The sequence below is a fragment of the Balaenoptera acutorostrata genome, chromosome 17 (genome assembly GCF_949987535.1).
Source record: "Balaenoptera acutorostrata chromosome 17, mBalAcu1.1, whole genome shotgun sequence".
Taxonomy (NCBI): domain Eukaryota; kingdom Metazoa; phylum Chordata; class Mammalia; order Artiodactyla; family Balaenopteridae; genus Balaenoptera; species Balaenoptera acutorostrata.
This window is the reverse complement of record NC_080080.1, coordinates 20,730,944-20,754,606: the sequence shown is the minus strand read 5'-3', so window position 1 is coordinate 20,754,606 and position 23,663 is coordinate 20,730,944. Positions and strand designations below refer to the sequence as shown.

General features: G+C 41.6%; 1 protein-coding gene across 2 annotated transcripts in view; it reads right to left on the bottom strand.

The window, feature by feature from the left end:
- Positions 1-430: 430 nt before the first annotated feature.
- SAMD12 (sterile alpha motif domain containing 12) overlaps positions 431-23,663 on the bottom strand; it is a 434,589-nt gene continuing 411,356 nt past the window's right edge. For both annotated transcript variants that reach the window (XR_009005840.1, XM_007188809.3), the window contains one exon: positions 431-8,632. Coding sequence is in view for 1 of the 2 variants with exons in the window: in XM_007188809.3 (XP_007188871.2) it covers positions 8,610-8,632 (23 nt within the window). In the remaining variant the exon portion in view is untranslated. The remainder of the gene's footprint in view (positions 8,633-23,663) is intronic.

Genomic DNA, 23,663 nt, shown 5'->3' with positions numbered 1-23,663 from the left:
CTTAAGGCTCTCTCGGGGTGAGAGCAGATTGGTGGGCCAAGATCTGTTGTCCATCTCTTTCCAGGGTGTTAGCAAATCTATGGAGGGAGAGAACTGTGTCTTTTGCCTAGCTGTGCTCAACGCTAAAGCGTTCAACGGTAATAGCCATCATGCTGGTGGGACTTGGTGTTGGGGGAATTCTGTGTGCTGGGAGCTGGAGAGAGGCCACCAATTCATTCCACATATATTATTTCTCCAGGAAACACAGCATAATTGAGGACAATTTTCCACCATGAATTGCATCATTAGCTAACACAGGGAAAGTGAAATGCTGTTAACTTTCTTTTTTCTTCTGACAAGCTGATGAGCTGAAGAAAATAGAAAAGTTTAATGTAATTTTTTCCCAAGGATATATGTTGAAAATCAGAATCAAAACACTTTTACACGGTAATAGAAATCCCACATTTTAATACATTGCCATGCATGTAAGGAATCAAGTAATGCTGAATACAAAATAGTCAAATATACAAAATGATAAAGCAGATTTTCAAGACTGATAGAGATCATGCTCACAGATACAAGGGGGTAAAAATCTGTACAGTTTCATTTCTATCAATTTAAAAAGAAACATGCCCCTCCCCCAAAAGTCTTTTTGAGCACAACCCAAAACTCAAGGAAACATTAAAAGAAAATGTAAAGGAGACCCAAAGGGAATTGGCAAGTTGATAGCTGCTTAAGATATGGAAATTGGTAGTTCAAAATTGTGGTGTGCAATAATTCTTATGTTTAGAGAAAAAAGTTTCTAAACATTGTATGCCCTGGGAACACAGGGAACTAAAATGAACATCCAACAGAAAAGGCACTCTTATTTTACTACATAACCAGCTTGTGTCCTCCTTAAGTCTAGTCTTGGGAATTTTTCTAGGGTGCATAGAGAAAAAAACCACAGTTGTGGGCAATGAATAAGGAAAATACTTATTTAATTAACCACTGTTAGGGGACTAAGAGAATTCAGACTGCTGGTTTAACTACTCACTTAAGGAAGCTATAAAAATGTCTACCCTCTACATAGGCTTTTGTGTTATGAAATGTGCTTTTATAGCCATGTTTGTTAGTGTTTGTAAAACAGTGAACCCTTTTTTTTCTTGGTCAGATTTTTTTCCCCTCGTATGCAATCAAGAGCATTGGTTTTATATTCAATTCACATTGTGTGATTTTTCTTCCTCTTTCTAGCACAAAGACCAATGTACAGAAGCTCATAAAGGAAGTTCAGTGTGGCTCTCTGCTTTCTGCAACCCTCAATTTGTCAACTTCATTGGTCTTCTTCAACCCGGGGATTGGCAATCTTCACCTGCACTAAGCCCAGCCCAAACCTCTCTCTCTCAGCTTGGTCACAGTGCTCTAAACCTTTGGAAGGTGGAGATAAATGGACACCCTAATCATGGGCTCTTCAGACCAGCCCCCAGGTATTGTGTGTACATATGAAGTGTTTGGGTTACCTTCACCTTTTCTATAAGTTGTACAAAAACATCTACTTAAGTTCCTTCCTTAGCATCATTCCTTCAAATAAAGTAATTTTGTACCCCCCAAAAAAGGTTGATTGATACTTTATCATTTTACTTTTTAAAATACCAGAATGGACTCTCAGTAATAATAGCTATAGGGAAAGGCATAAAATAAGGGGAAGGACTCACTGATAAAAGCCCACATCCCTGCTCACCATGATGAATACGCAGATATTGGTGGTACAGGACAGCTTCTCCGCTTAGCTCGTTTTGGCCTCCAAACAACCCTGTCTGCTAAGATGGAACAGGTAGCATCCCAAACGGATGAGCAGAGGCCCAGAGAGATGGGCAATTTCTCTTGAGTTCAAGTATTCTTGAATTCAAAACATCTTCCCCTTTATCAGAGCAGTGCCAGTCTCCACAGAGCCCTAAGAATAACTCAAGTACAGAAACCACAAGAGATCAATATTTTCTTTTCTCAAGTACTTTTGACTGCTAATATGTAATTGTGTTACGATATTGACCTTTTCTAAAATTTTGTGTACAACTATTTAATTTGGTGCCTAATGATATTAAATAGTTGGATTAACTGGACCTACAGCAAGTTGGATGTAGTGACACAGGAGTTTTAGTGGAATTCATTTCAAAACATTTGTGCTGGCTTGGCTTTTCAGCAGACTAGTTGCTTCCGTGCCAATCACAACTGAGACTTACAGGGCAAAGTCAAGAACCTGGCATTATTCAGCTCTCTGTAATGTGAACTTTCACCAGCTAAACAGAGGTCTCCTCAAACATGGCCTTGTAAGGATAGCATTTTTCTACTGGTGAAGGAAATGTAGTGGTGGAGGAATCATTCAGAGCCCCAGAGAGGCTTCCAATTTCCTTTGAGTGAATTTAAGCAAGTGGAATCCTGACTACCCCAAGTGGGGGTCAACACTCACTGAAGAGGCTACTGCTTCTAGAAAGAGAAGGGTGATGTGAGGTGAGAGTGGAATTATAATGAAAATGACAAAGGTTCCAGTGTTCAAATATGAATACTCCCCCTGCCCCCCCCCATTTCTCTTTAAATTTTCCACCTAGAAACAGGGGCCTTTTGATGTGAAAGTGAACCTGGTTACGTACTTCAAAACCTCTGCAGCTGGTATGCAGGGAAACATTTTTGGTCTCCTCTCAAACGCATCAAATGGGAACTAGGTATAGGCATTGTCAAAAGCTGCAACAGAGTTAGCGGGTAGCTCCCAATGCAAACACATAAATGCGGTTGATTGTGCTAAAAAAAAAAAATACTGAAAATACATATAAAGAATTAGAATTGATCTAGGGAATCATATCATCAAGGACCAAGGTGGTACTCAATTCAAATCACATTTTTGGAATTATGCTTGAATAGGGAGTCTATTCAGAGCTTCAAAAGGTGTCTTTATGACGTTTGTGCTATTTGAGAGGGAGGCCAGGCTGACCTCTGGGGAGATGGGAGAAGACCAATGCCAGCTTGTGGAATGGAACATCAAGGCATTTAATGGCCAGTGATTTTTCTTCAAGGTTATGTCATTTGTGTCATCAGTTCCCCCACCCTGAGAGAAGTAATGATCTCAATAATAAGAGTCTCATTTTAGAATTTTCTTGGAGTAAAGCATTTGAGTACATTTTCAGAGAAAATGGGGGTCGGTGGTGGTGAATAGATACGACCACACGAAACAGGTCTGTGTGCTTTGGCACGTCAACCCAGCTTAGAATTCCACGTGTAGTAGCTGTGTGTGTGCTGTTGTGCCAGGGCCACGTGAAAGCAGCCTGTTTATTTCCTTTGATCCAAATGATTGAAATTTAGAAGGCTATAAACAATGCAGAAGGCAACCAGCAGGGTCTTCGGTGCCTTAAAGATTTCAGGTGTTAGTATCTCCTACGTTGGCTTAATTTAACAGTCTCCTTGTTTATGTCAGAGGGCTGTTTCTATCGCTGCACTTCAGGCAAAAAGGCCTGGGTTTAAGAGCCTTTCTAAGGCTTCTGTAAATGTTTGAGGTTTGGAAAACAACAACAACAAAACAAGCAATGAAACAATGAAACCCCTGAACCATTGGCTCCCAAATATGAAAAGGATATTGTATAATCAGAATGAATGTGTAAGTATCTGTAACAATGTCAACCAGTCACCTGCAATTCAATGCAAGTCATGGTTACCTCGAAATTTTATGAGGTGTATGTTGTTGGTGCCTTCGAGTGCTTGATATAATTGCGGAAGGAGGCTCGGAAGTAAGAATGCTTGGAGCTCTGCAAGGTTTTAAGACAGCCCTACGTGGAACGGAAGCTTCAGATTTACAAGGCCTTCTATACCCCTTTTCTGCTGTGCTGTGGAAGTAATTTCTCAGTCAGTGCTGCTGAACAGGAGGTCTAAAACTAGCCCCATACTCAACAGCACTTCTCCTCTATATTTGTCACGGGCCAATTTTCACTCTAAAAATGTTAGATCGTAGTGCTTGCCCCACTTGCCCAGAATTTCCCCTGCAGGGCCAAGATGATAGGCAGAAGAAAATCAGAATACCATCCTCCTAGCCATCCTCCCAAATGAGAATCTCCAGGGAAGGCTCTATTTTGTTCTTTTTATTGAGGGCTGGTGTAACCTCCTTGTGCACTTGGCTAAGTTTTCCTCAAGCTTCCCACAGGTGGTTCGCCTTCAAAAGAAGGCTCCCTGTCTCCTTACTAGAGTTACGTCACCAGAGCAAAATAATGGAAATGCAGCTCCCTGACCTTGAAGCTGTGCTGTGGAGCCAAGAATCATCCACACTGATAAAGCAGAATTCATAAGATAGCTCTCTGGCTACAGGATTAGATGGACATCTAAGGAGACCAAGGGGCAGGACCCACTTGTCTTTGAAACCGAGTCCCCAGCTGTGCCCTGAGCAGCTGCATCTCCTGGGCTGTCCTCCCTCACGATCTCATGCCCCTTGTTTTGATTAGCGGCACTGACCGGCCACCCCCTGGAGATGACAATCCCTGTCCCAGCGTTGTCTGGGCACCAAGCTTTCCCCAGGATCAAACTTAAGAAGGAATTCTCAGTCAGTCCTGGGGAAAAAAGGTGATCACACTATGTTTCGCTGTTTGAGTTCTTTATAGAATACTTGAAACCTACCCAAGGAACTATGTGAAAAGAAGAGAGAGATTAAAAGAAAAAAAAATACAAAACAACGCAAGAAAGTAAGTAAAGCGGAAGGGGTTGTGGGAGAGCTGAATAAAAACAGCCTTTAAGGCAGAAAGGAACTGATGTCATTTTCAAAGGTGAGGTTTTTAAAAAGAGACGACAGCAGCTTTAGGTCTAGTTGTCAAGTAACAAAATTAAAGAACGTAGAGGAAAATATCACAAAGAATGAAGCTGCTGATGCACTGGAAGAGGAAGTTTTGAGGAAACGAAAGTGCTAAGGGGGTCTTGAAAACTTTTCTTCCAGGAGGCTTTTACTGTTCCTATCCAAAATCAATTATGTGACATTTGCAGACAGAGAAAGCATTTGCAAGTAACAAGGGGGTCCATCCATTAGAGGTTTTAATGCTCCGTTTATATTCTCACGTCAGGTTGATAATTCCTTTTCCCCTTGAAGTTTAAAAATGAGGCAGAATTCCCTCAGAATGAAGGACTATTAGCCTTTGGGCAACTGAGAAGTGACCCTGGAGGGGACCCGGGTTACTTCCCAGTAATCGGGAGGTGGAATCGACGCTGCGGTTACACACCTCACAGAGCCTGAGCAGGGAATTGAAGATGCCATTACCCGCAAGAAAGCTGATAGGGTCTCTGTCCCCCTAGGTATGTCTTAAAACTACTCAAGTGATTTGATTTTTACCCTAGCAGAACCACCGATGCTCTGAGTATTTAAATTCACTTCTGGAGCTGGAACAAACTTATCCCCTTGGCAACCCAGAGAGTCTAATAATTATTCGTTTCTGTTCCTTCCCAAGACTGCCTTTCCCGTGCAAGTGAGGGGCCCAGCCTTTTAATAAAAAGATTCAGCACAGGTTCAAGTAAAAGGAAAAATAAATGCATCAACTGTTTACAGCCCTTAGACATCAAAGCATTTATCCCTTACCTCCCCACCTCCTGCTTCCTACTAAACAAAACTCACCACAGCCATCTCTGAGGTTCTGGGAGTAAAATGTCCTACACACATCTTGGCAAGAAGGTTCAGCACAGCAGGAAATAACCATGGGTCACTGTGGGTCAACACAGAACAAAGAATCCCAAGGCTGTGAAGAAAACTTTCTCCATTTTGTTGGTTTAGCTCATGACTGCTCAGATTTTGTGCCACCACGTTTCCAAAACTATGCCTCCAGATGATTTCAAACAGAGGTCGACAGTTTGGAAAACAGTAGTTCATATGCAAATATGTGGTACGTGCCAGGAATTAAGGCATTTCTAGAGAAGCCATCGTCAGTGGGGCTCTTTCATTGTCTCCATCTTTGCCCTTTCCTATCTCCATCTTTGCCCTTTCCTATCTCCATCTTTACCCATCATCTTTAAATAATTGCCCAGCACACTTTTGACTCAAAAAAAAAAAAAAAAAAAAGGCTAGGAAACTCTACTTATTTAATGGTTTGTAACATATTTTGCAAAAGCCAAAGTCAGTAAGGATGAACCACCACCATTTAATGAACATCTATCTGCACCACAAAGCATGTCCAGTTTTCCAAGGGTGTTAACAGTTGTTCTCAGAATGTCCCTGGCTAAACCAACTCATTCCCAGATAATATCTCAGCACCTGGTAGTAGTTCTTTCGAATTCATCAGGCCCGATTTTGTGTCCCTGGGACTAGTTATAGAATTGGGGCTTCAGAGAATCCAGCATGATGATGAATTGCTGTTTCTGCATAAAGGATGGGAATATAGGTGACCAGGGTGGCTATCAAGCAACTGAAAGTTGCTTTGGGGAGCTCCTACCAGCTAAATCTGGGTGCTGGGAGGGTTGGCTGTACATGACGGGCGCAAATACATGGCCTGACGCTGTCCACTTCCTCAGGCAAGGGAACTGTGCATGTCCATTTCCCCACGTTGCTCTGGCAGGGGATGAATGCTGTCTGAATTCAGTTTGCATTGTGGAAAAGGTGGGGTGGGGTAGTGTTTGGGAGGAGGAGATATCATAAGGGCAAGGAGAGTCTACCTTGTACACTGTTGTTGCCCCAGCTTAATGCTTGGCACATAGCAGATGCTCAATAAACACTTGCTGAATAAAGAAGGGAAGAAACGAAAGATTGGAGGGAGCCTCTGGAATTGGAATTGAACCTCAGGAGATGGGCAGTGGAGACTGAGGTGCCCAGGGGTGTTGGCAGCCAGGGTTTGACTTCCTAATTCTGGATTTGTAAAGAATTACGGTCTGCTTGGGGCCTGATGGTGCCTATGCCGACCCATCAGAGGGCCAGATTTGGTGGCGACTGGAGCTTCTCTGAGTTCCCTCTTGCAAGCCCCCTTCTTTGGCACTACAGCCCGCAGGCTTGTCGTGAGTCATGCTGCTGGGTGACTCACCCGAATCACATTTGGATCTCTTTCCTTCCCTGTCAAGTTTCCAAATCTCAGGTGGGGTAGTTTTCTAATGGGCTGTGCATTTCCTGATACCCCCAGGGGAGGCAAGGTGTGGGGAGAACTGACAATGAGTGTGTGTCTGGTGACCCTCTGAACTGCCAAGCTTGCTTGTGCTGGCAGGTTCCCAGGGTTGTTACATGTATTGAAAGAAAAGTCTCTGATGTCTGCTGGTCTCAGGCTGGGACTGTGGGCACACAGAACATACTTGGCTGAGTTTTTGATTCAGTCAACTTTACATTTTCAGGACAAAAAAAATGCTGAAGCATGATGTAGGGTCAATCAATATGGACATTTCTCTAAAGACAAGTAATAACTGGGTTGACTGGTTTCCCAGGACTGTGCTTTGCTGTAAAACATAGTACAAAAAAATTAGTCATGGGTATAATCCCAGAAAGGATTAAAAAGGACTAGGAGGTTCTCTTCTGAGGAAGAAACCTAGTGTGGGGTTGGAACCTCTTGCTTCTCTAGACATGCAGGGGGTCACTTGCTGTTTTTTCTCTTCAAAGAATTGTGATCAGAACTTGACCTAGAGAGGTTTCCAAAGTGTTAAAGGCAGACCACACCCTGGGAAACTGCATTCTGCTGTCTTTACCATCAATGCACCTAGGCTAAGATTAAAATATGGCCACACCCCCATTTTGGTTCTTTGGAAAGAACTCTTCTATAGCATGAGAGATTACACACATTGGCCAAATAGAAGCCTCCTGTGTTTGAGTGTGTGTATGTGCTCGTGGTAAGTTGTGCCCAGGTAAGAGGAAACTAGAGCTAAATGATCACCATTCCCCAGGCCCACCTTTACCTCCCTTTGCTGCTGTAAGAAATCCAGTTGTTCAGTAAAGTGTCAAGAGGTTAAGTCTAACAGTACTGTGGCCATATTTACCAATCTACCACAAACGACGCAGTATATGCTAGGAGTGGAGCCTCATCTTGGACAGTCTGAGCCAGAAATAGGACAAGATTTATAAGAAAGAAAAAAAAGACTTGTTTTCTCACATGTACTGAACGTGCTGATTCGTTTCGGTATAGGGGGTTCTCATGTAAAGTGCTTAAGAGTTGGACAGAATACCTTTAGATGTCATAACTAACACAATCGAGACATGTTTACATTCCTACCAGGGCATAATATTGTGAACACTTCCACTGAGATTGCAGAACTGCCATAATTTTTTTTCTAACGCATCATGCCGTCTGCACACATAATAAAATAATCCAGTAGTTGCCATGCTAAAACGGGACTTCTAGTGAAGGGCACAGTCAGCTCCCCAAAGGGAGCTTGAGTTATGCACAGTGATGAAAACCGGAAGCAGTTTTCCAGCTAATGGTCTGCCAATGACCACTTGAAGCAAGTTGGCACTGTATATTATGTACCTCATTTAAAAATCCACAGCAAACTAAGATTTCCCAAAGCCCATAATCTTGACTGAATGGGTGGTTTTTCAGTTAATCTGGTTAATCTGTCAATGCTCCAAGGATATCTTCTGGCAGTGCCATGAGTTAGTCTTTCTGTGAGGAACAGGCCATGTTCATATCGACTGGCAGGACAGCAGCTTGGAAGGCTAACCGCGTTTATGGAGAACCCTCGGTTGAGGCTGCAAGAGGAAAAAGAAGAAAACATGATGAGCTATTTCTCTATATTCCCATGTACTGGTATGTAGCAATAATCCGATTCAAACAAACCTTAACATCCTTAGGTCAAAGAGAAGGCGCTATTGGAGGTAACGGTGACTCAACTTCAAGATGAACTTATGGTGGCTTGTATTCTTGGAACGTCCTTCCTTTTTTTTCTTTTTTTTTTTGTTTTTTGCAGAGCGTGGAAGGTATCCATCTCAGGGATAGGAGAAGTTGCACGAAAGGAAGGGGAAAACTGGATCCCTGGAACTGGCATTCAGCCCTATGACAGGGCTGTGGTTTGGGAAACCATGTCATACATTATGGGGTTTCGTGCATTTACTTGATCTGGAACAAGATCAGACTGGGAATGGTGTGGAAGCATTTTGGGGCGAGGGTATAGTGGTGGGGGGGGTTTCATTCTTCATTAAGAAGCTTTCCCAGGATAAAACCTAGAAAAACATATTGGAAGCAGTGTGGGTGGAGGTCCTGAGTTTGCTAGTTGAAAAGTCAGGTTGGCTGAGCAGGTCAGTGACTAGGTAGAGAAAGTCATTAAAATCTGAGCAGATTGAACTACTTGAAGGGCAACCCTGCTTCTGACCTTGGGAATGCTGGTACAGATATATTTGTCTAATTTTTCCAACTTTATTTTCTAATTTCCTTTTATTTTATCTCAGTATTCCCTACAGATCCTTATACACAGGTCCTCATTAATTAGTTAATAAAAGAGCACAATTGAATATTTTGCTCAGAAAGATTATCAATATGAGCTTTATTTAATACACAGAACTACTGGGCAACGGAGAGAAAGCAAGAGTTCTTGATGTTAAAAAAAACAAAACAAAAAACTTACCTAGGTTTTAAAACTGGCTTTTTAAAACATGAGAGAATGCACAATTTATAAGCAAATGTTTCATTAAACTTACTATTTTTGAGACAATATAGAAACAAAAGTAAGGTACTATTTAAGTGCATTCAATATACAATAATATACACTACTGATAAGGTTGTAATGAAAGTAGAATATTAATATATTGCTGATAGTATTGTAAACTGGAAAAATAATGTCTATTTATTTAAAAACGATTAAAAATTCACATTCATTGACTCAGTGTTCCCATTCTTGGAGTGCATCCTAAAGAAATATTCTAAAAAAATGAAAGAAGCTATATGCACAAATATGCAACCCAGAGGTTATTTATAATAGTGGAAAAATTAGAAGGCAACCAGTTTCCTACTGTTGAAAACTTACGTTAAGTAAATTATGGTGCATTAACAAGATGGATGATTACATGGCCACTAAAGTAATAATTACGATGATTATGTAGCAACATGGTGAACAGTTATGATATACTACAATACAAAACTTACACATATGTATAGAAAAGAAATGTAAGGGAAAGGTGAAGGCTTTAGGATTTTTATTATTGTTGTCATAATGTTTTACACAAGAACAACAAAAGTTAGTTTCACAAGGGTGCAGCTTTGACGCATAAGCATTGACTAACTAAAGCATCCACAGTTATTTTCATTCACTAATACTACTAAGAAAATAAATATTTATAATTTCATTAAGAAATAACAGTCCAGTATTATTAAAGGGGATTAAAAACTGACACAAATAAAAATCTTTTATCCAAGCCAACCTGTAAAAGCGAAGTACAGCTGGAATAACAGATTTCTAGGAATCTGATACCGTATACTATTACCCAGACTTCTGCTAAAATCAGCTCTGGAAAATGTGTGAAAAGAATTATTAAGAATAACCTAAATTTAAAAAGTAAAATTGAAAAGTGAATAATGATAATAAAGAGTAAACACCAATTAGTTACTCTACTTTGGATCCTGAGTCAGGAGTTGATAACTAGGTTAATCACAGCTGCTATTTCTCCAAATAACCATGTCTTCCACATGAGCCTCTAAGGCTGATGGAAAGCAGATGTGTCTAACTTTAGCATACAATAAGATTTATAGCCATGGACATGAGCTGAGCCTATCAGACCTTAAAGGCCTTTCACCTGTGGCTCCCCAGTACGGTTCTTGGGATAGGTAGAATATCCCCATTTTGTGGATGAGGAAATTGAGGCCCAGGAGTATTATCTGCCCAAGGTCACACTGCTAGTGAAGGTCAAATCTGTACTCAGACCTAGGTCTGTCCCATTCTAGTGACATATAGGAGTGACAGGGACAAATATATCAAGTATTCAAAGTATTTCCCATTCTCCTATCTTCTAACTAGGATTCTGTGGTTATCCACAAGCCCCATCAGCAAAACAAAGGGCCCTAGTGGGCAGGAAAAAAAACTGGTGGCTAAATTAATTTATATTAGAAAGATGGAGATATTAGAAAGAACAGAGATACTCCTACAAGACTTGAATACACACAGGAGTAGAGGCCACAGAGAGACAAACTGGGGGTTTGTAGAGTGACATAGGAGATTTGGGGTGATGGCTGCCACATGTGTGGGCCCTTTGGAAGAGGGATGGCCAAAGAGAAGAGCGTGGATGGCATAATACTACCTTGACCCATCTTTCCACGGAATCAGTATTCATTGCTCTTTGATGCTTTTGCAGTTATTTATGTTTCCTTTGAATGTGTCACCAGGTTGAGTTGGGCTTTATGTGGGAGCAAGAGGCCCCTGTTTACTCAGGTTGTATGTGCAGGGATGTGTCTAGTATAAGGCTTGGACCATTGTCTTTCTGTCTCGTGTATAGTGATGGCTCTGCCGTTATCGCTTGGCTAGAGATTTTTGCTATGTGTAACAGGAATCAAGCCTTCAGGTATGTAAAAGCTACATGAGGTCAAAATGTAAAATGGCAGTTTGTATTAGATGGCTCTGGCTCTTTATAGTTTTGTTTTGTTTTGTTTTTAGAATTGAGGTATAGTTGATTTACAATACTGTGTTAATTTCAGGTGTACAGCATAGTGATTCAGTTTTTTTTTTTTTGCAGATTATATTCCATTATAGGTTACTACAAAATATTGAGTATAATACCCTGGTTCTATATAGTAAATCCTCATTGCTTACTTATTTTATGTATAGTAGTTTGTATCTGTTAATTCCATATTCCTGACTTGTCCCTTCCCCCCACTTCTCTCCCCTCCGGTAACCATAAATTTGTTTCCTACGTCTGTGAATCTGTTTGTTTTGTATATACATTCACTTGTATTACTTCTTAGATTTCACATATAAGTGATATCATATAGTATTTGTCTTTGTCTTATTTCACTAAACATTATATTCTCTGGGTCCATCCATGTTGCTGCAAATAGCAATATTTCATTCTTTTTTATGGCTGAGTAGTATTACATTGTACATATATACCACATCTTCTTAAACCAACTGTCTGTTGATGGGCACTTGGGTTGCTTTCCAAGTCTTGGCTATTATAAATAGTGCTGCTATGAACATTGGGGTGCATGTATCTTCTTGAATTAGAGTTTTCTTTTTTTCTGGATATATACCCAGGAGTGGGATTGCTGGATCATATGGTAGCCCTCTTTTAATTTTTTTTAAAGGAACCTCCATGTTCTTTTCCATAGTGGCTGCACCAATTTACATTTCCACCAACAGTGTAAGAGGGTTCCCTTTTCTCCACACCCTCTCCAGCATTTAGTATTTATAGACTTTTTGATGATAGCCATTCTGACAAATGTGAGGTGATACTTCACTGTAGTTTTGCATTTCTCTAATAATTAGCAATGTTGAGCATCTTTTCATGTGCCTGTTGGCCGTCTGTATGAATTCTTTAGAGAAATGTTTATTTAGCCCTTCTGTCCATTTTGTGATTGGGTTTTTTTTTTTTTTGATATTGAGTTGTATGAGCTGTTTGTATTTTTTGGATATTAACCCCTGTTGGTTGCATCATTTGCAAATATTTTCTGCCATTCCATAGATTGTCTTTTGGTTTTGTTGATGGTTTCCTTTGCTGTGCAAAAGCTTTTAAGTTTGACAAGCTCCCATTTGTTTACTTCTGCTTTTATTTCTTTTGCCTTGGGAGACTGATCTAAGAAAATATTGCTACGATTTATGTCAAAGAATCTCTCACCTATGTTCTCTTCTAGGAGTTTTATGGTGTCATGTCTTACATTTAGGTCTTTAACTCAGTTTGAGTTTATTTTTGTATATGGTGTGAGGGAATGTTCTAATTTCATTTTTTTTACACATAGCTGTCCAGCTTTCCCAACACCACTTGTTAAAGAGACTCTCTTTTCTCCATTGTATATTCTTGCCTCCTCTGTTGAAGATTAATTGACTGTATGTGCATGGGTTTATTTCTGGGCTCTCTATTCTGTTCCATTGATCTATGGTTTTGTGTCAATGCCATGCTGCTTTGATTACTGTAGCTTTGTAGTATACAGTAAGCCTGTATACTGAAGCCTGAAAGGGTTATACCTCCAGCTTTGTTCTTTTTTGTCAGGATTGCTTTAGCAAATCTAGGTCTTTTGTGGCTCCATATAAATTTTAGGATTATTTGTTCTAGTTCTGTGAAAAATGGGGTGTTTTGATAGAATTTGCATTAAATTTGTAGATTGCTTTGGGTAGTATGGCCATTTTAACAATATTAATTCTTCTAATCCAACAGCATGGATATCTTCCACTTCTTTGTATCATCTACAATTTCCTTCATCAATATTTTATAGTTTTCACCATATAGGTCTTTTGCCTCCTTGGTTAAGTTTATTCCTAGGTATTTTATTCTTTTTGATGTGATTTTAAATGGGATTAGTTTTTACTTTCTCTGGTATTTCATTATTAGTGTATAGAAACGCAGCATTTTTGTATATTAATCTAGTATCCCAATACCTTGCTGAAATCATTTATTAGTTCTAATAGTTTTTGGGTGGAGACTTTAGGGTTCTCTGTTTAGAGTATCAAGTCATCTGCAACTAGTGAGAGTTTTACCTCTTCCCTTACAATCTGGATACCTTTTCTTTCTTTCCTTCTTTCCTTCCTCCCTTCTTCCCTTCCTTCCTTCCTTCTTTCTTTCTTTCTTGTCTGACTGTTGTGCCTATGATTTCCAACATTATGTTAAATAGAAGTGGCAAGAGTGGGCATTCTTGTCTTGTTGCTGAATTTAGCAGGAAGTCTTTCAGGTGTTCACTGTTAGGTATTATGTTGGCCACGGGTTTGTTGTAAATGGTAGATGGCTCTGGCCCTTTAAAGGGGGAAAAGTGTGATCTTTGAGATGGCACAATTTTGGGGTTCCATCCTCTGGGCTTCACCATCCCAGACTCCCTCTAGCTCCTCATATGTACTAGGTTATTTGCAGTCTTTGCTCAACCTTTCCTCCTGCCTAGGATGCCTTCTTTGTGCATCCTGGAACACTAGTGAACACCTCCTCCTCTGTTTTTCAAGATTACTTCAAGCATCACATTCTTTATGAAGCCTTCTCTCTTTCTCAAAACAGCTGACAGCTTACCCTTGGATGCCAGCAAGGCATCGTAAATGTTTACCACAAAACCTACCATGAACACTTTAATGTATCCATCTCTCCTCCTAAATTTTTTGAGGGTGGTACCATGTCTTATTGTTGTGTGTCTTCCTAATGCAAAGTGCAGTGCCATGTATACAGAAAGTGCTTAGTAAATAGTTGTGAAATAATGAAGAAAGCAGTGATGCTGGAGAAGGAGAAATTTTTCTCTTTTTCAGGGCTTAATTCAATACCTAATTTTAGTTGAGATTTAATCCTGTAGTCAGGTCTGCATATAGAGAGAGGATTGCTCCTGTTTCTTTCTCTACGTCTAAGGACTACTCAAGGAACATGTGCATCCTGGAACTGGCTGTGTATGGATTTGCAGCTAACAAACAGTAAAAAAAAAAAAAAAGTTCTTTCTCAAATCTTTTTTCAACATTACTAGTTTAGGCATTCTGGGAACCAATCACCTCTTTAGTCTAACAGCATCAGGGTCCAGGATGAGTAGGGCAACATTAGTGATTAAAGATTGTGGGTTCTGGAATCAGGTGGATCTGGTTGATATCCCAGGCTCACCACTTACCAGCTACATGTTGTTGAAAACATGAATTTCTTCAAACCTCAACATCTTCACCTTTAAAATGGCGATAATAATCCCCACCTCACTTGGTTGCTGTAATGATGAAATAGGCTCATAGAAAAAATACTTTGCATGGTGTTTGGCAGATAGTCAATATCTGCTAAGTGATGGCTTCTTATTTTTATTACTGCCCAAACGTCCCAAAATTCCCTAGAGAAACTAGAGATACAAAGAGGTCAATGTACTAATGCCACAGCTGGGGGCCGGGAAGCAGAAACAACACAGCCCCGAGGCCAAGCCTTTGCCCCCTCCAGCGATGGGGTAACACTCCTCTTGCCTGCCAAGGCCACAGTCAAGGCACGCTGGCTTCCACTCTCACCCAGATTAGTGCAGATGCCAACAGACAGTTCCGTGATAAAAAGAGTTCACACCAGACACTTCAAAGGCAGGAAGAAGCTGGCCCAGGAGGCAAAGCCCAGCTTGGTAGAGGATTCAAGAACAGACCTGGGACTGAGAGTGTCCAGTGCCACCTCCCCTCACTCCAGTCGCAAGGGTGTGTTTGGGAAAGAAGAAAATATAGGGCTTCCCAGGTGGCACAGTAGTTGAGAGTCTGCCTGCCGATGCAGGGGACACGGGTTCGAGCCCTGGTCTGGGAAGATCCCACATGCCGCGGAGCAACTGGGCCCGTGAGCCACAACTACTGAGCCTGCGCGTCTGGAGCCTGTGCTCCTCAACAAGAGAGGCCGCGACAGTGAGAGGCCCGCGCACCGCAATGAAGAGTGGCCCCTGCTTGCCGCAACTAGAGAAAGCCCTCGCACAGAAACGAAGACCCAACACAGCCAAAAATAAATAAATAAATTAATTAATTAAAAAAAAAAAAAAAGAAAATATAGTGTGTGCAGGCAGCCCCGCCCCTCCGGGGTTAAGAGAAGAAAGAAGACCTCATCTCTTAAGAGGGTTGTTTAGTGTCTTCCATTCCAACAGAAGGGCCATATCTTCTGTCTGAAAGTGTCTTTCACATGACTTGTGGTTGAGGACTTCAGGGTAGGCCTGAATGCACTCTGACAATTCATAGCAGGGGTGAGATGCACATTCCAAAGGAGTGAGACCCACAGTCACCTCCACATAACAGTCAATAAGAAGCAGAACTAACATTTATTGAGCAGCTATGATGGCCAACTAAGGTTCTACAGGCAGTCACTCACTGAGTCCTGACTGCCATCTTTGAGGCCTGAATTGCATTATCCTTATAACACACCTGGAAAAAATGAGGCCAAGTTCATTAAATTGTCACAGCCATCCTGCTGGAATGCCCAGAGCTGAGACTGGAACACAGATCTGCTCTCACCACAGTGCTTTCCTGACTCAATAGGAAACATGTGTTAGGAAAGCAAGTTCCTAAACTCCAACAGGAATGTGGGAGACAAAGCAAGTAGCTGTGTTTGCATAAAAGAATGCTCATCAAGTGTGAACCTATATACAAAGTGCCCTAAGTAAGAAGTTTGACCTAGAGAAAGCTAGTACCTTTCTATCTAACAGTCTAAAAGCTGTTCTATGTTTAGAGCAGTGGTTCTCAACTGGGTGCAGTTTTGCCCCCATCTGGCAATGTCAGGAGACATTTCTGGTTGTCACAGCTCGGGGGTACTACTACCGGCATCTAGTGGGTAGAGGCCAGGGACCCTGCTAAACATCCTGGAATGCAGAGGACAGACCCGCACTTCAAAGAATTAACCAGCTCAAATGTCAATGGTGCTGAGGCTGGTTTAGAGGGTAGAGGTCCTTGCTTATCTTCTATTCCTGGTTGTGAGCCAAATATATCACTCCCAAAATAGGCCAAGATGAAAACCAACTTAAGTGTGCCTCTTGTGTATACAGGAAATAAGGCTAATTTCAAACCTCTCTCCCCTCTTCATCATTTGCTCATTTTATTTGATTTTATATTCAATGTAATCAAAACCTCTAATACTAAATCATTTCTAACTTTTAGAACCCTCACAGGCATACCATTATACGAATCACGATGGGATGATTTAAACAGGTATGCTCAATTAATTAATCAGTATGTATGGAAGAAGTTAGGAGACAAAAGAAGGACAAAGGAGGATTTATGTGGCGATAAAACTCAACTCTGCTAACCAGCCCTGCGGTGGGAGAAGTCACAGTGTTCTCAGTTGCACTGGTTTCATTTCTGCCACTACCGGCCCTCTTGATAGTTTGGCGGGGGCAGGGGGTGGGCGTGGGTGGTTGGGTGGTTGTTTGCCTCCTGAGAATGTGATTAAGAAATCAGCGCTACCCCTGACTGCATGAAGATGGAAGTCAGAATCTCAGGCAAGATGGGTATCAGGGTGGCAGAGGACTTGGGTTAAGGGCAATAAAACAGATGACGCATACAAACTAGTCTGTAACGTCTCATAACCCTTAGTAAACTGGAAACCACAATGATTCTGTGATGGCTGATTTTATGTGTCAAAGTGACTGGGCCATGGGGTGGCCAGATAGTTGATTAAACATTATTCTGGGTGTGTCGGGGAGGGTGTTTCTGGATGAGATGAACATTTGAATCAGTAGACTGAGTAAAGCAGACTGTCCTCCCTAATGTGGGTGGGCCCCATCCAGTCAGTTGAAGGCCTGAGTTGAATAAAGGCTGAGTAAGGGAGAATTCACTCTCTATGCCTGTCTTTGAGTTGGGACATCAGTCTTCTCCTGCCTTTGGACTCAGATTTGACTTGAACTGGAATTTATACTATTAGCTCTCCTGGGTCTCCAGCTTACTGACTACAGATCTTCGGCCTTCTCAGCCTCCAAAACTGTGTGAGTCGTTCCTTATAATTATCTATCTATCTATCTATCTATCTATCTATCTATCTATCTATCTATCATCTATCTATCTATCTATCTATCTACCATCTCTCTCTCTATCATCTCTCTCTAGATAGATAGATCTATAGATAGATATATAGATACATCTCCTATTGGAGACCAGTATCTCCTATTGGTTCTGTTTCTCTGCATAACACCAACTAACTCAGTCTATAGGCCACAATGACCATAACAATAAGCACTATTACTAACCAAGTATTCTGTGCTGAGCATCATGCTCAGAGCCTGTCCATTTTGTAGCAACCCAAGGACGTAGATCCCGCGACCTCACTCTACAGGTGAAGAAAGTCAGGCTCGAGGAGATAAAGGACCTTAGACAGGCTGCAGCCTTCAGGCCAGGCTGTGACCCTCAATCTGGTTATGACATGTCAGGGGCCTGTTGATTCCACAAGTGCTAAGAAGACACAGGAGGTCCCAAGGTCCCATGGGAAGATTTTCAGGCAATCATTTATACCCAGGTTGGGTAGGAAGGCTTTGGCCTCCATCTCCCACCCTCTCGGCCCTGCATTTTATTGTTTCAGTTAGAATGTAATGGGCTTCTGACACTGTAAGTGCAGTCTTTCTGGAGCTGGCTTTGCTGTCCTGATCGGCTTGGGTTGCTGCCTCTCTCTAGGGGGTTTGTGGGTTCGTGAGATGAGTGAAACTGGACACACACACACACACACACACACACATACACTGAGAGACAGAGAAAGAATGCACTCGTGTGCAAGCTGCCCCTCTCCTTTCCTCAGCCCTAGGGGGAAAAAAAAAACCCACGGACGCTGTATTCGTCCCCTTCCTGTTCTGCTACAAATAAAACTGCTAGTCTACAGTCTACACTATGAGGCTCAAAAACCTCTCAGAAATCGACTCTGGTTCCTGTGGGTTAAGTTGAGTCTCTGGATTCCAGAGTTTTAAGAACTTGGCCATTTCGGTCTGAGGTTCTCAAAATTGACTGCATCAGACTCATCTCAAGGAGTTTCTTAAAATTTTTATTTTGCCCAGCCTCTCTCCATTTCCACTGATTCAGAGTGTCCAGGGGGAGGTCTAGAAATCTCTGTGTTTAACAAGTGGCTCGGTGATTCTCACGAAGCCAGCTTGGCACAAATACGTGGGCACACCTACATCTTTTCCCCAGGACTTAAATAGTAGTTATCTGTCCTTCAGACATAGAAAAGTGTGCAGACAGCGGGGGAAATTTGCTTTAGAGTCTTGTTCACTTCATGAAATAAAATACCAAGAGTCCTGGATATGATATAGTGCAGTGATCCAAATATTGGGTTTTAGAGTGAGGCCGACAGGAGTGGCAAGACCCAAGCAAGTCTTCCAACACATTCAAAGCCCCGGGTCCATCATCCCAATATTGTTTAGTTTCTATAGGCTGATTCATGCATCAATTAATCAAAGAGGCAAGCAATATCTATTCCATTGAGCATTTACTAAGATGCTCCCCATTGCCTTGGGGGCTGCAAGGCTTGGAGAGTTTCATATCTGTCTCATTATCATACTGTATTAGAATCACCTGATGATGTGTCTGTCTATAGACTAATGCTCCTCCAACTTTGCTGTGCTTGGAAATTCCCTGGAGAGCATGGTAAAGCCCAGATTTGGAGCTCCATTTTTTCCAATGGAAAGAATCTGATTCAGTAGGTCTGGAGTGGGTTTGTAAATTTGCATTTCTTTTCTTTTTTTTTTTAGAATGCTTTATTATGTTTTTTATTGAGGTGAAATTAACATTAAATTTAACATTTTCATTTATTTTTTTGTTTTTTTGAATTTTATTTTATTTTTTTTATACAGTAGGTTCTTATTAGTTATCTATTTTATACACATTAGTGTATATATGTCAATCCCAATCTCCCAATTCATTCCCCCCTGCTCCACTGCTTTGCCCCCTTGGTGTCCATATGTTTGTTCTCTACATCTGTGTCTCTATTTCTGCCTTGCAAACTGGTTCATCTGTACCATGTAAATTTGCATTTCTAACAAGCTTGCAGGGGACACCCATGTCGCTAGTCTGAGGACCACTCTTTAAGCATCACTGCTCCTAACCCCAAGCTTCTTCAGGCAAAGAGTATGGCTTATTCTTCTCTTTCTGCACTTGCGTGGTAAAATGCCTAGAATAGCAAAGGGGTTCTTGAAATCTTTGTTGAATGAATGAATGAATGTATGACAAACCTACATGCATGAGGTTAGCAGTTTATCTTAAAGTAAGGACAGAATTTCTTTGGCGGTCATAGTACTGTTCTCGAATGAGAACAGATTTAGGAATTTCAGTGGATGCAAGCATCTGAACTCTATAAATTCTCTGTGATAATTCAAGACACCTATTGACCTCAGTCTCAGAGCATGATTTCCCCCAGGAAAATGGCAAAACCTCACCCAGCTTTAGGGTCAACTTGAACTAGAAGCCTGCTGACAACAGTGGCTGCCACCTTGCACCACATGAATATGAGATGATGCATTTCCGGGAGAAAGTATCGCAGGCCAGATGCTCTCAGCAGGGATGCGTTTGTATAGCCTATTAGTCAGAGGTAACCCCAGCGATTCCATTCTCTGCACTAGACAGAGGCAAGCTTCTCAAGTTATTAAATTCTAATAGCCACTCTAAAGGCTCACAGAGCCTTCCAGAAGAAAACTCTGTCCACTGGCACAAATGACAGTGAATCTCACGAGAGGGCATGAAAACCTTTAAGTTTAATTCAAGTTGCCACTGAAATTCCCCTCCATCTCCACAGTGTCAGACCGGCTGGCAGATTGTACTCTGAGGAATGGTTTCCTAACTCTTCTCACTGCTTCTGTACCCCACCTGACTCACTCACAAGGCATGGCGCCTTTCATGTTTGTCGACTGAATGAATAAATCAAGTTCCTTTTCCTTTTTTTTTTTTAAAGTTCACCTATACCCCACTTTGTCTTTCTATTTAATCTTACTTTCATCTCAAGGGCCTCTCTGTTGACCAATCCAATAGCTTCTCCACTAGAAAAATGTTCTCTAAGATTCACTTCTTTAGAAAAAGTATGTTCAAAAAAATTCTCCAGATCCTGCAGCTTTTCCAAGAAAAAGAGAAAAGCCCACTTTTTAAGGCATATACAAGATATACTTAGTGTTTCTCCTTTTGCATGCCGAGTCTCAAGGGGCTGAAGTGCCTCTTTCTGAAATAACGCTACACACGCTACATAAATATGAACAAATAATGCTGGGGACAATGATGGATTTCACCATACAGAGTCTTAAGAGGGGAAGGGTATTTTAGAATAGTGCTTCTCAAATTTTAATGTGCCTAGGAGTCACTTGGGTATCTTGTTAAAATGCAGATCACACAGGTCTCGCATGCTCTCAGGTGATACCAGCGCTGCTGGTCTGTGCACCCCACTTTGAGTAGCAAGGCTGTAGAGTTCCTTCATCTAGAGCAGCACCGTCCAATGGAGCTTTCTGCAACAATGGAAATGTTCTAGATCTGCTTTGTCCAATATGGCAGCCATTAGCCACATGTGGCTATTTTGAGCACTTGACATGTGGCTAGTGTCTCCAGAAAATTAATTTAAAATTTTATTTAATTTTAATTCATTTAAATTTAAATGGTCACATCTATGTAGTGGCTACCATACTAGACAGCTGCTTTGTAGCACTGGAAACAGACTGAAAGATTTAGTTAAAAGAGTTTCAGAAAGAAGAAACCTGAAAAGGAAGGCAAAGCCACAATCCTTAAACCCATACTGTAAATTTATTCTGATTCCCACCCTCCTCCCTTTCTGCTCTCTGTAGGGAGGGTTCAAGGCTTCCCCTCCGTTCTCCATCATGTTCCCAGAATCTCTCTCTAAACAAAATAGTAATTAGGAAAGGCTTTATAAATGTTCTAAAGTGCAGAAGATTATCTCGTTTACATAAACTCTTTTAAGTTGGCAAAAACAAGCAAGATGTCTTAGGAGAAATAGTTCTTTTGTTATGGGCCCTTTCACCCTGGGGTATGTCTAGCAGAATTCTGAAGACAGGTTCCAAGGTTATTTCTTTGCTGTGTTTTGGCCCTTTGGCCTGGAACACAGGAGCAAATGCAAACAGTCCCAGGCATTCTAGAAAAGTTCAAAAGGAAGGAGAGCTCAGTTCAAGTTGAGTTCCCTCAAATGAGAAAATGCTGAGGGTGGGGAAAGGGTAGGATTTCATTTTGTCTGAACTGGATTTGTCAGCTCTCAGCATGTTACAATCTACATTAGAGTTAACAAGGTTTGAGGATCTTCCCTGGGCTGGTGAGTACTAATTTCCATTGAGGAAAAAGTTACCAGGCTTGGATATCTTAATGATAACAGATAATTTCTCTGTGCTGGCAGAGCTACAAAGCACGTTGCTATGAAACTGTATGGATTGGGCTATTTCTTTTGCGCATACAGTTTCCCCTTAAAGAATCCACTTGGCATGAGTTGCAAACCTGCTTGGGGACCCTTGTGATTAATTGCTTGAACTGGCTGGTGGCCATCAGCAGCATCTCGCAATTTACCAAGTTCTACACAGAATTATGAAACTGAAGATTTAATGGGATTTCAGGTAATAGAGCCCAGATGTCCAAGACTATGATGTTTGAAATTATATGGCTCACAAGGCTGTAGGGCTTAAATCTTATTTATTTCTTGCTTAGTGAATTTCCCTCTTTCCATCTTTATGTCATCTTGGACCAGTCACATGCTAAAGTCCTCCTCTTGACATACTGCATCTAGAGAAGACATTCACGTAGCCAGTAGCCTGGAGACACGTGTGAGCCCCACCTTCCTGTCCAAGATCTTGGGATTATGTTTTAGCCAAGTACATAGTAATTAACAGCCCTAGCTCCACCTTGCCGCTATGCTAGAGCTTAACTTCCAAATTGCTTTCACGCATTCAATTATATTTTATTCTGTCAGGGTCCAGGAGAAATGAGCTGGGACAGGTATTATTATCTCCATTTGGATGAGGAAACTAAGGTACACAGAAGAGAAGGGATAATAATAGTTGACATTTGTGGAACCCTTACATGCCAAGAAGTACTGTTCCCATGGGGTTTCTGTGCATCATTTCCTTTAAACCTTAGAACACCTTTGAGGTTGATATGATTATCAAGTCCACTTTGCAACCCAGAAAACTAAGGCACACAGCGACTGGGTCACACTGCTGAGAACTGATGGAGCCAGGACGGAAGCTGGTACTCTGGCTCAGTTATGATGTGCTACCTCCTCCTAAGGAAGTATCGTTAGCATCACAGATGAGACATGGAGTCTGTTGGTGCTAATGGAGCATTCATTTAACATCATTTGCAAGACAGAAGACAAATCCCAGGCACATTTTTCTAACAAGAAGCGCCCTATATTCCTCTTCCCTGTTCTCCTCCAGAGCAATGCCACCTCTTGAGTGTTCTGAGGCGAGAAGGGGATTCTGTTTAACGGCACCCATTCGAGAAGAACACTTGGCCTAATATTCCGCGCCCTTTATGATCACACTTCAGCCCATCCTTGCAGACTTACCCACCCTGCATTCCAGTCACAGTAACTGATGGAATTTGTCCCATCCTGCCTTTCCTTTGTTTACATGGTCCCTACTTCCTTCCTCATCCTCCTGCCCCTATTCTCCCCTTCTTACCAGGCCAGCTCACAGGCCACTTCAACAAGGCTTTATATATTCCCATAAAGCGTCTCTCTCCCTGTTCAGAACCTCTGCAAGACTTTGTTGAATGAATGAACAAATGAAATGAACATCATTTTTTGATCACTGTACCAGGCATATGCAAAATACCAGGGATATAAAGATGAATGGCCCTTGTCATTGCCCTCAGGAAGCTTCCAGTCTACGGAGAGATCTGTACACAGGAAAACCACTATCACATAACGTCCTGCACGACATTACAGAAGGAAGGGTGCTCATCACTGTTTACAGATATGGCTGGGAATCCTGCCCAAGCCTCACCCGCCCTCCTGGTTAGGGAAACTTCATGTGCGAAGGGCTTGTATTTTATGCATCTTTGTTCAGACCCAAGCACTCAGCACTCTCTAAACTAAGCAACTATATGATACCTAATAAAGGCCTGTCAGAGAAGTGATGGAGTCTCTCTCACTATGGTAGGAGGGGTCTAGAAACCTTCTCTCCTCCTGTCTTTTCAGTGGAAATGCAGAAGAGGGAAGCAGGCCC